Below are 12,538 nucleotides of genomic sequence, written 5' to 3'. Positions count from 1 at the left end.
AAGGCTACTCCAAGAACTAATATTTACCCTTTACAGTGTTGGGCCTACGCTATCACAGCACTGTAAAGCAGAATGCTCACCCGCTTTGCTTGTCTTCTTTTCTACTTTCAACCCTCTGCTTTCTCTTCCCCTTTCTAGAAATAGCTTGTCTTTAGGGACCCTTTCACAGTCAAGCTTCACTCTCCATTTCTCACCCCTGCTCTGACTGCTGTCTTCTGCTTAAAGCACGTTATAGTTTGCAAAGCATTTTCAACTTCATTTATCTCACTGCAATCATAATAACCTTAGGAGACAGACAGGGCAAGTGTTATTATCACATTTAAAATGGGAAAACTGAGGCTCAGCAAAAAACCGACTGGCCCAAGCATATGCGGCTGAAAGCAGCCTAGTCAAGAATGGAGCTAAGGCTGCAGTTTCCCCTGCCAATGCCATTCTTTTGAAGCATCTCTTTTCCTTAAACCTGACATTACTAAGCAAATAGTTGCCTGTATTTTCAAGATCAGGATGTTCACAACTGATTCATTAGGATAAATTTCTACTCCTGAGGTTACTAAAATCAGGCAAACAGAGTCAAACACTATTCTATTCCTCTACCTAAATATACTTGGGTTGGCCCATTTCTGTGGTAACACCTCACTAAAGGAGAGGCCACTTGTCTAGCAACATCAACTCTCTGGAACACAACCAAGAAGAAAGTGAAGAGAGAAACAAAACCATGAGTCCTAACTCTTCCACCAAACTGTTAAATTGCATTTACCATCATGCTTTGCAAACACGGCAGGTGTTCAACAAATATTTGCTGGTTCATGTATTTCACATAGTCTGTATACCAAATAAAATTCAGATACTTTGTTCACAGGAGAGATGTTCAGGCCCTAACTCACATATATTTACTCTTTATTCAGAAAAACATCTCTGACAAGCTTGGTTATCTGGTTTTGGTACACACACAACAGATCTGAGAGGAGAATGGGCCCCAAGAAGTAGGTGTGCTCAGAGAAATAAAGTAAAAATAGACAGCTAACATTAACTAGACAGAAACAAAAACCAGAAAAACCACATAAGAGCACAGAAGTGCAAGGCCTAAGTTCAAAGCAGCTCAGAGTCCTTGAGAGCAACTTGGTATATTTTGGCATAATAAAATGTTAATGATTTTCCTCATAATGACTCAAAATAAAACATCTTGGTTCTTAAAGGTATAATCATTAATTATCTGGGAAATTCACTTTTATGGAAAAGTGCATTCTTTGATGATAATAGGAAGATGAAGTATCACTGTGTTTATTTTCATATACTACGCCCCCAAATAGACCCTATTTGGAACATTAGCTCTATGTATATTGAATACGAATAAATTTCCTGTTTCATAAAAGTAAATATAAAATAAACCTCAAGTATTTGTACTTAACATTGACTTTTTCAATGCTATATTATTATTTTACATTAAGTAACTGTCATGATTCATGGATTAGTAGGACTCAAGTTCCCATAGAAAAATCACAATATTGTGATTTTCTAAAATCATTTCCATCTTCACACAGTAAACAAAAATTCTATGCACTGCATTTCAGCATCATGAATGGAAGAGTAGAAGGCGAGTTTACCTCTGCAATGCTCTGGAACTGTTTAATCATCTCTCCTACTTGGAGCTTTGTGTCCTTCCAGTTGTCCTGAAGTTGACTGATTCTCTTGTCAATTGACTCTTTGGTTTCCAGGTTAGTTATGTTCAGTAACTTTTCCCCAGCTTCCAAGGTTAGTGCATAGGTAGGCTGCCATCTCTGAAAATGAATTTCTCTGTTCTAAAAGAAGAAAGAAAAGGGATTTGCTTAAGCCTCTGATGCGACCAAAATGTGACTCGTTGTGTATGTTTGTGTATATTTCCTTCAGAGATTTTCCTCTATGTTAAATTAGATATAAACTAGACAAATCTGGTTAGAAGGTACACACACACACACTCACTCACTCATTCACATCAAAGGCTAACGTTTTTACATTGAGTAGACAGCATACTACCAAATGATGTGTTCTTAAAATAATTTCCAAGGGCTGGTAAGAGATAAGATTCTTAGTGTAATGATTAGAAGTATAGAGAAATGAAAAATATACTTCACAGAATAAAAGCCTACAAGATAAATCGATGTAAGAACATTAAGAAAATGATTAGAGTATTAGACCTGAAACTAAGAGCAAATACCCATTAGCATCAGGGTCCCAGAGGCAGCTTACTCCTAACCCACAAGAGTTGAATGTGCACATTATGCTAAACAAATTTAAAAGACGGAGAGAACAAATAAAAAAGGTAAAATACAAAAGTATGCACTCAAGCTTATTATGGGCACATAACTATGTACATCAATATTACATATGTACAACATATACTTAAAGATGTACAGCAATAAGGGATTAAAAAATTCTATTTGAATATGATGTAGGCTTTTCTTCAAAGGGGACTGAAATGAGCGATTTACAACACAAAAATTAAGTAAAAACTTTTTTTTAAAATTTTTTTTTTAAGATTTTATTTTTTTCCTTTTTCTCCCCAAAGCCCCCCGGTACATAGTTGTATATTCTTTGTTGTGGGTCCTTCTAGTTGTGGCATGTGGGACGCTGCCTCAGCGTGGTTTGATGAGCAGTGCCATGTCCGCGCCCAGGATTCGAACCAACGAAACACTGGGCCGCCTGCAGCGGAGTGCGCGAACTTAACCACTCGGCCACGGGGCAAGCCCCTAAGTAAAAAACTTTTTAATTCATAATTCCAAAAGCATTGGTTTTCAGAAGAAAAAAATTAGTTCTAATTTTTGTTGTAAATATGATTTCCTTCATTTTCAAATTTCTCAAGGGAGACATAATGTAGGCATTTTCCAAAATGGCAGCTGATATAAAAAAAAAAATCAACAGAGCATTGATTTACAAAGGTATATCTGAGAGTACTTAAAACAACCCAGTGCAAAGGAGGAAAGCAAACAATACTCTCAGAAGCAGACATAAGAAAGAAAAACTGCAACTCAAATGAGTATACTGCCACTCCACACTCACCTCTCCAATATGCAGCACTGCTCGACACAGCCACTATGCTAGACGCCTAGCAGCCATTTCAAACTTAACTTATTAAAAGATCTGCTCCCCCTCCTGTCTTCCCTGACTTGGTCAACAGCACACTATTAACCAAGATGCTCAACCCAAAAACCTAGAATCATCTTGATTTAGATTTGTATTTACCTGCCGCATCCAAACCATAAAGAAGTCCTGTAAACTCTACCCACAGACATATCCTTATTTATCTTCACTGTCATCACCCTTGTCTTAATCATCTTAACTATCCAAGACTATTGAAATAGACTAACTGGTGACGGAAGACTGTATTTTTCACAAAATGGCCACAGCAATATTACCAGTCCTGCACGCTCTTCCAGAACCTTGCCACTCCCCATCAAGTGGTGCTGCCTCTGTCCCCTCCTCTTGAACCTGTGTGGGCATGTATGATGGCCCTGACTAATGGAGAATGCTGCAAGTGAGTGACTTCCAAGGCCAGGTCTAAAAAGGCAATACAGCCTCCCCCTGGATCTCTCTTTCTTGGGACGCGCACCTTTGAAGGCATGAGCCGTCCTGTAAGAAGTCTGGCTACTGGAAGCCTCCAGGTGGAGGGAGCACAGGGAATGACGCCCAAGGAGCCCCAGCTGGTCCAGTTCCTAGCTATCTGAGTCTTTCCAGCTTAAGTGCTAGACACGAGAGTGAGGAACCCTTTGGATGAGTCCTGACCCAGTCACCATCTGACTGAAACTGCCTAAGAGACCCTAAGCAAGAGCCACCTGACTGAGCCCTGTCAACCTCCAGAACTGTGAGAGATAATACTAAACGTTTGCTGCTATGCAGCAATGAGATTCCTGCTTCTCCTCTGGCTCCCCAACAATCTATCCTTCTCAGAGCAGCCAGATGATCTTTAAAAATACAGACTGTATTGTATCATGCTGCCCCCTCTTCCAACTGAAACTCTTCAAAGGCTTCCCATAACATCGAGACTGTAAACCAGGGACCACATCTCACCTACAAAATGCTCCTCCCTCACTGCGTCTAAATGCGTTTTCTATCACTGCTGTCTCACTGGCTGTACTCCAGTCAGTCGTACTATTTGATCTCATCTTGGGGACTTTGGGAAAGCTGCTCCCTCTGTCTGAAAGGCTCTTTCCCCAGATCTTTGCATGGCTCGCTCCTTCTTGCCATTTAAGTTCCAGTTTAAACGTCACATTCCCAGAGATTACCCAAAAGTTCCTAAAGTACCACCCAGGCCCCCCATTACTGGCCCTGTTTTAATTATCTACATATGCCTTGTTGCAATCAGATATTATTTATTATTTTGTCTGATTCCCCTCACCAGTCAGACAAATTAGTATTTTCTTGTCTGTTTATTAATTTGTCTGATTCCCCCTACAAGAGCAGAGGCTTTCTCTTAGTCCACACCATACGCCCAGCACTTAGAATAGAGACCAGATAAGAGCAGGTACTCAATATTTGATGACTAGATAACTGAATGAGGAAAGCACAGGATTTCAGAGCGGTACCTCTAGAGAGAAAAGTGGTTCTACCGCTCAATGGAACATGCCCTGGGAACTGCCAACTCATTACTCTAGTCCTGTGCTCAGCAAGCAACTTTCTGATTAAGAACTTTGTTGCCTAAATGAATCTGCCCTTCAAGAGTAAGCAGGAGTCCCACTGGAAGTTACCACACTGGTCGTCATTTCTGCATTTGTCAGTGCCTAATCAGCTAGGGTGAGTCTGTCACCCTAAACTTCCCCCCCTCTGCCCACCCATCTCCAGTCCACGCCTACTGCCACAGCCCAAGAGAGCCTCACCATTTCTGGGTGAATGGGGAAGACTGGGTTTCTGACCCCACAAGGCTAGGGACAAGGCTTGGTAGGGTCCCCATGACCCTACCCAGCTGGCCTCCCCATTGCAAAGAACCATGACATCACAGAAAACGTAAAACCTGAGGCGAATGAACACCTTCCAAAGAGTGGCCACTCTGTAGTTCTCACACTGCTCCTGTGCACACAGTACCTTCAGCTCATGGATCAGGCTTCGAGTTTGGTAGAGGCTGTAGCAATCCTGGCTCTTCACTGCAGACAGCAGGTGGGTGGTGTCAGTGAGGAAGCGGAGCAGGTCCTCCTCAGAGGTGGTGAAGGACTGCCACTGCCTCACCAGCCCACTGATGTCACTCTTCCTCTGCCGAACGCTCTGGACAGCACTCTGCCACCGGTCTCTCAGCCTCGTGAAGTTTAAAACAAATTCAGGTCTTGGGAAAAATAGATCGTTAGAGAATTCTGACATCAACATGTAGGAAAAATAACTATAAATACATAACAGGAACTCGGATTTGCTATTTATATGCACAATTTAGATGGGAAAAAACTCTTAACACCTGAGCACCATTCAACTTAAAGATGATGGGGAACTTGGGGCTGGGGCGTGTGTTTTGATGAAAGGCATTTAGCAGAAGGTGTCTGCACATGACCTGGTTTTTTGCCAGCATGCATGACAACCATTCCCTTAAACAAACTGAAGCTGTTTTAACATACATTATGCCAAATGCTGTATGGAAAACTAAACATTGGGTCAACGGGAAACGGATGAACCGGTAGGTACCATGTAATGTTCTTTATTACTTGAGGGTTGCACTTTAAGTAATTTCAGCAATAAAGAACAAGCTTTCTGCAACTACTCAACTAGTTATTTCCCAGATCAATTACACTCTTCACATGATTGATAAGGCCTTTTATTTATTATGGGAAAAGTCATGCTTTGTATACTGATCAAATCAAAACCAGTTTATCATTTTGGAATTGGCTTGAATTTATTTCTTCAGAGCCAGGAAGAAATGGGCATTATATTTCTTAGTTATGCTGAACGATGATTCAGAGGTATATGGGTGGTGATGGGGGGCGGGGTGGAAATAATACCTATCAGGAGATTTAGAGAAGTCTTTAAGAGGCCAGGCCGCCTCCAGACTGTCTGCATGTGGACCAGCTGTGCGGGCAGGTTCAGTCACTGTCACCGGGCTGGCCTCAGGCGCTCTGCTCAGCCCAACTGGCACTGCCCAGGGACCTCAACCCCATGTACAGCAGAGAGAGAAATCCCTTCTTTCACACATGTGACAGAGCTACCTGCTGGGAACAGCAGCACTTTAAAATTTATTTTTTACAGAGCAAAACATCATGAAGCTGAAGGTAGAGAGGAAAACAGACTACAGAAGAATCTCTGGGGTAAAAACTTAGTTAACCGTATTTGGTGAGTGGGTATTTGCAAAGCGTCTGGTCTGCCAACTCCACCCACCCATCATAGGAAAGAGTGCCACCAAAGTTTTTACGGCTAGATTTCATCCTAATATACAGGCAAAAGACTGGCCCCGTGGTGGTCTATCAACTGACACGGCCACAGGGGACTGACACAGTCAAGATCCATGTGGTGGAAGGGTGGCCCCAAATGCACCACCTTCCCCGCACCCACAGCCATCACAAGCCCCAGACAGCTTACTTCTTCTCCACTTCTGTTGTGTCCAGGAGTTGTAAGGACTGGGTGATGTAGGAATCAGCAATTGTCTGGTTTATAGAAACTTCAGCTTCTAACATCTATATATGAGTTAAAATATAAAATAGCAGCTAGTAGAATTCATTTTATGAATCTGGAACTCATAGTGCCTATTAAAACCAAAGCTCAGAGGGGATATGTGAGATGATTCATTTGCAAATCATCTGAGCCTAACTACAAAAAATGCTCAACCATCACATCAACATCACCTGTGGATATAATCCTAGAAGCAAATACATCTAATAATAACTATATCTAATGCCCATTTATTGGGCGTTTACTATTTGCTAGGCACTGTATAAAACATACATTGTCTCACTTATTCCTCAACCTTAGGACTTAAGTAATATTATTAGATCCATCTGAGAGGAGGAAACTAAGAGGGAAGGAAGTTCAGTAACTGATTCAAGGTCACCCAGCTTTTTGGCTGGACAGATTTCATTTTCATTGGATGATCTTGATGTAACGATGCAGACGTAAATCAGTTACATTAAAAAGTTACAATGAACTCATCATGCACACTTTTGAAATGCAGGGTCTGGCTATAACCACCAGCAGAATTTTCAAATAAACATCAACACAAGCCTGGGGAAACTCCTCTGTGAAATTATTAATGCTACAATTATGATTATACCAAGTGCTTCAATATTTTAGAGAATTACTTAGTGAAAATGCAAAGACGAATTGAAGTACTTTTACATATTCTTGGTAAATTAGTTGTATAATGTTTGCATTCTGTGAAAGCAAAGTTTGCGCTAGAAGCTTCCACCTACTGCAGAAAATCTAGGAGTTCTGTCATTAATAAAACAGAGCAGTAAAACAAAACGTTGAATTTTATGAAATGTGTGAGGATTTTACAAATGATCAACTGACAACGGAGTTTGCTTAAAGACTTACATTCCGTGTTTAGAGAGTGATGGGTACTCTCTGTATTTTCTTTAAATCTGTCTTTCCCAGATGCCTGCCCCACGGTCAGGGGTACTAGGTGGCAGAGAACACATGTTTACCTCATATGTTTTCTGCTGTTCCAGGAGAGCTGGAAGGCTGTCAGTGATATTTGCTTTGAGTGTCTCCTCTATCTTCTCCAAAAGCTGGACCCATTTTTCACAGCAAGAAAGAAACTTTTCACTCAATCCAGTTCCCTGAAGCTCACTACAAAGGTTAAAAACAAACATAACAGAGCCATGTAACAGTGACATTCCTGAGCTCAAGCCGTTAATTTTACCCTAATGGAAAATGGTAAGAGATGGGCTCTGCTGACCTGCAGCGCTCCAGCCCTGTCGCCGTGGCCCGAATCCACCGCCGGTTCAAGTTCTGTAATGTCTTTACAGCTATGTCACTCAGCGGGAGCCTGAGGCTGACTTCATTCAAACGTTCAACCTCAGGTGACTGGGCTGTCAGTGCCAGCACGTGATTCTACGAAAACAATTAAATTCCTGATTTTTTGGATGCCAATGATATATCTAGAGGATGCAAAGGCCTCAGAAATCCTGTCGACCATCCTTAGTTCAAAGATAAGGGAAAAATAGGTAAATGACCTGCCCACAGTCAAACAGCTAGCTAGTGTTGGAACTGGACCTGAACCCAGACCTCTCAATCCTGTGGCTTTTCTAGGACAACAAGCTGCACACACGGCCAGAACCTAACCAGCCCAGGAAGTAGAAAGTCATCTCAGATTTTGTCTTTGAGGAATATTGAACTGAGCTTTCTTTTTTAAAAGACCCATTCTGGACCTTCAAGTACCTTTTAGTCTGCCAACAACTTGACTTTCAATAGATCATGCAGTTTACCTACAAATCAAATGAAAATTCGATCCTTAAAACAACCCTAGCAAAGCACAGGACTTCAACATCCATATTTTGGTAGAATATGAAATCACAAGAAAGCAAACTCATCAAAATTTTATTTTTAAGATGATATTCCAGGGACAGCCTCTTGGTCAACAATATGTTAAGCAAACATCCTTCGCAATATCCATGTTGCCACTATGGAACTCTGCTGTGATGTTCTGGGTCAGGGTCAGCAAATTTTTTCTGTAAAGGGTTCGGTCATGAACATTTCAGACTTTTATGGGTCATATTGATGAGGATTATTTTAGGCTGGTTACTTTTAAAACTGCAGATGAGAAGGGGGCTGGTTACTTTTAATAAAAGCAACTCTGAGGAGTAGAGTTTGCTTGCCCTTTGTTGGGAAACATTTCCATTTGTAAGGAAAATCTCCACCTGTAAAGATGCCTTCCTCTCTATGCCAGGAAGAAGGGGGATGAACTTATCTCTAGAAACTCTTTAATCAGTGCCAAAGGCAAGAACTTAAATTGTTTACTGTCTGGCAACCTCATGTAACTGACCCCCCCCAACATCCTCCTTTGTCTTTAGCTGAAGATAATATTTAAGGGGTGACTTCTGCCATTTACTCAATCCAGTTTGATTCTTATCTAAAAGTTATAGGACCACCCAATAACCAGAACCCTACGGGCACTGACACCATTTTAACCACTCTTTTTACACATTCTTTCCTTTGTCTTGTAAAGAGATAACTCACATACCTATGCCTTAAGTTTAGCCTTACTCTCCACCCATGTTTGCAGCAGCAGCAGTGGCAGCAGCAGTGGCAGCAGCAGTGGCAGCAGCAGCTCCTCCTGCCTGTGGGTCCTGTCCCCATGCTATTCCACACTATTCTATAAATAAAAGAGCACTACTGCCAGATCTTGAGAGTCCAAGAAATCTTTCTCTCGACTCCTTGGCTCACTGACCCCACATCAATATGATCTCTGTTGCAACGATTCAACTCTGCCGTTGTAGCATGAAAACTCCCATAAACAATATCTAAATAGAAGGGAATGACTTTGTGACAATAACACTTAATTTACAAAAACAAGTGGTGGACTGGATTTGGACAGTGTGCCACAGCTTGCTGACTCCTGATCTAGGTTATGAATATTGGTCCTTCAGAGTTTGCACGATCCAGAATCCTTTAATTTTTCCATTCACTCATGTTAACTATACTAAACTCACTAAGGTAATAAAGAAGGAAAAAATATATAAATAATTTTACACGATATTTTACTTTTGATCTCGATTAACCAGAAAAATTCAATTAATCACAACAGCCAATTCCTAGATTATTCTAGTTCACGGAAGCTAATTAGTAAAGATAGCAAAATTTAAAAATCTACTAAAATTACTGTGGCACATTACTAAAACAGATCCCTATGTTGTCACACTTTTCCACACCTTAGGGAAAACAGGGCAAGAACGAATGGTGCATAACTGACTGTTCTGAAGAGTTTAGACACAGATTCTATAAGACGACAGTAACCAGCTTATTTTTCATCCTGTGGTGAATTTAAGCCCTTAGGAAGGACAAATATTGGCAATACCAGGAATAAGTCAGGATTTTCTTCTTTTTCTTGCTGGTAGAGTTTATCTAAGTTTTCCTCTTCATGCATAATAAGACCTTTTAAAGATTCCAACTGGTCCCCAAAATCCTTGAACTGTGAGAGAACCACCTAGAATGAGAGAAATTTCTGTTAGAAACAATTTTCACGTGTGTGTATAACAGAATTAAGCATAGCCTCCGGGGGCTGATAAAAGTTCAAGTTGTTTTCAACCCCTAGCAGCTCATTATTATCTTGAATATTCAGAAGGTGTCTGATTTTCACTCTGTGCCTTTGGCAAAGCACTGAGCCTTCAGGAAGCGCCTGCCTCAGAGGGGCACGCAGAGGAGGGTTAGTGAGTATTCTGCTCCCTCAGTCCTGCTGGTTAAATGTTTTTTTCCTGATGGTACTGAGGTGTGACCATGGTCTTCCTTGCAGCTTTTTGACAGCTCATGCACTAAGGGCTTTTCAAAAAGTGAATGAAGAATATAACAAATGGCCATGCTTTGAGCAGCTACTTCTATGACTCCATCACCCTACTTAGAGATCCAAATAACTATGAGATCTGAACAGTGTACGAAATCCAGCACTTCTTTAACATGTTCAATAAAGAAGAAACAATTGCTGAGATCTGCCCATTGCCCGTGGGATTGGAGAATCACCTGACTGAAGAATCATGTCAAATGGCGGATGTGTTTGGCGTAGCTTTATTTTGCAGCTGCCCTAAGGAGTAGTCTGCAAAGCTCTAACAACTATGACTTCATAGGATACGAGGAGTTGAGGAGAGTGTGCGAATGCCAAGACTACAACTTAAATGGAAAAACAAGATGAACCTCAAATCCGTTTGCTTTCACAAGCAGCATCTTTTCCAAGTAAGAGGCCCTCTGGAGGAGGTGCAGCTGACCAGAGAGGAGCACGTTGGTACTGGACTCTGTGGGCTGTGGGAGTCGATCCAGGAGAGTGGAATTTTGGAGAAAGTCTTCTTTTGTCTTCTGTACATCATGCTGCAGCTCCTGGAGAAGAAAAAGTGGTCACAAAACATTTCCTTCTTCTTTCACAACAGAAATCCCCATCCCCTGCCACTCCATTAACATCTAGGAGAATTCCTGCCAGGAAATTGTGGGCATGTTTTTCTGTTATGGTTTATTTTAACAAGTTAAAAAAGCTAAACATTCTTTATATGATGCACAACTCTAGTGCTGTTCTAAAATTTGTCAGTTCAGAGCTAAACCTGACCACTGATCAATAGATTTGGGGCTTCTAGTGTTCAGAAACTGAAGACCACTTGAGTAGAGTCCTGTGTTTTATATTTCTAATCATCAAACACTCTAGGGATCTGTCTTAATGCCATTGTAAGAATCAACACAGCCCTGTTTTCTGCCTGAGACTTTTTGACATAAGTGGATTGATTTGCAGAGAATGTAGAATCCCCTTAGAAGATACAAAATGCATCTAGTCACCCACTTTAAAACTAGAATGTATTCACTTTCTGAGCATTCATCAACATGATAGGATAATTCACTCGGTGTGATCATCTAAGAATAGTACACGTTGAATCTCTTGCTTTAGAAATACTCTGAAATATAGTAGTCTAAAAAGCATTATACCCACAAGATTATTTCTAAAGCAAGAGATTCAACCTGTACTATTCTTAGATGATCACAATGAGTTAAGAGACTTGTGCTTTCATTTGAGACTTTGTATGAGGCTTCTGCTTTAGATTTACCTGCTGGAGTGAAAGAGGAGACTTGGAAAAGGTGGTGTCAGGTGCCCCTGTCCCAGCTACCTGCTGCCTAGACCTCCCCCTGGGCCGCCACCTGTCGCTCCCAACCACACACCTCCCGGCCTTGCCCAGGTCCTACACAGCGTGCTCATGTACCTGCTCTGATGCCCTCTCTGTCCCTGTGGTCTGCCCAGTCCCTGAGTCACGGCCCCGTCTGCTGGGCTATCGTGGCCTTGGTTTTCCCAGTGGGCTCTGCACTCACCTTTAAGTCCCGCAGGGCCGGCGTCAGGATCTCTGCCAGGTTGTTTCCAGACATGTTGATGTTTGCGAGCTGTCGGTACTTTGCTTCCTGCTGCTCCAGCCTTGCTGCAGCTTCAGTGTGAGCGCTGTTATAGGCCTTCCAGAGCTGGAGCAGACTCTGGGCCTTCTGCAGCTGGTCTGCGATGTCTTGATTGACCTGGGTCCACCTGTCAGCGCAACATGAACAACAGGACCCTCATTCCATCCTTTCTCTTGCAGCAAAAGCACAATGCACACCTTCTACCAGTAAGTTAATAGCAGATGGATTGTTAAGAAGAGACTGTTAAATGCCTTTTCTATTAATGGCATCACCATTACATAAACAGAAGTCCAAATTAGGATATTTAATTGACTTTATAATTCTCAACAAAAACTGCAAAATTTGTGATTGGCAAGAAATATCTATTATATTATGAATGTCTCTTAGGCAAAGGTGAAGAAAACACTGAACTGTGTTCCTGATGAAACTTTCTCCACATGGGAAGGACTCCTATTTTATGGGGGGGAGGGGGTGTCTTTAAATAGGCCTCATTTAAATTGTGTTTATATAAAATTAT

General features: G+C 41.5%; 1 protein-coding gene across 8 annotated transcripts in view; it reads right to left on the bottom strand.

Moving 5' to 3' along the window:
* SYNE2 (spectrin repeat containing nuclear envelope protein 2) overlaps window positions 1–12,538 on the bottom strand; it is a 296,778-nt gene that overhangs the window by 44,467 nt on the left and 239,773 nt on the right. For all 8 annotated transcript variants that reach the window (XM_023627878.2, XM_023627880.2, XM_023627881.2 and 5 more), the window contains 8 exons: window positions 11,944–12,148; window positions 10,792–10,971; window positions 9,962–10,090; window positions 7,844–7,998; window positions 7,590–7,734; window positions 6,529–6,623; window positions 5,056–5,290; window positions 1,605–1,799 (listed from right to left, as the gene is read on the bottom strand). In XM_023627878.2, the coding sequence (XP_023483646.1) occupies window positions 1,605–1,799; window positions 5,056–5,290; window positions 6,529–6,623; window positions 7,590–7,734; window positions 7,844–7,998; window positions 9,962–10,090; window positions 10,792–10,971; window positions 11,944–12,148 (1,339 nt within the window). The remainder of the gene's footprint in view (window positions 1–1,604; window positions 1,800–5,055; window positions 5,291–6,528; window positions 6,624–7,589; window positions 7,735–7,843; window positions 7,999–9,961; window positions 10,091–10,791; window positions 10,972–11,943; window positions 12,149–12,538) is intronic.

Source organism: Equus caballus, chromosome 24, assembly GCF_041296265.1.
Source record: "Equus caballus isolate H_3958 breed thoroughbred chromosome 24, TB-T2T, whole genome shotgun sequence".
In the NCBI taxonomy this organism is placed as follows: Eukaryota; Metazoa; Chordata; class Mammalia; order Perissodactyla; family Equidae; genus Equus; species Equus caballus.
This window is presented reverse-complemented; position numbering and strand designations above follow the sequence as displayed.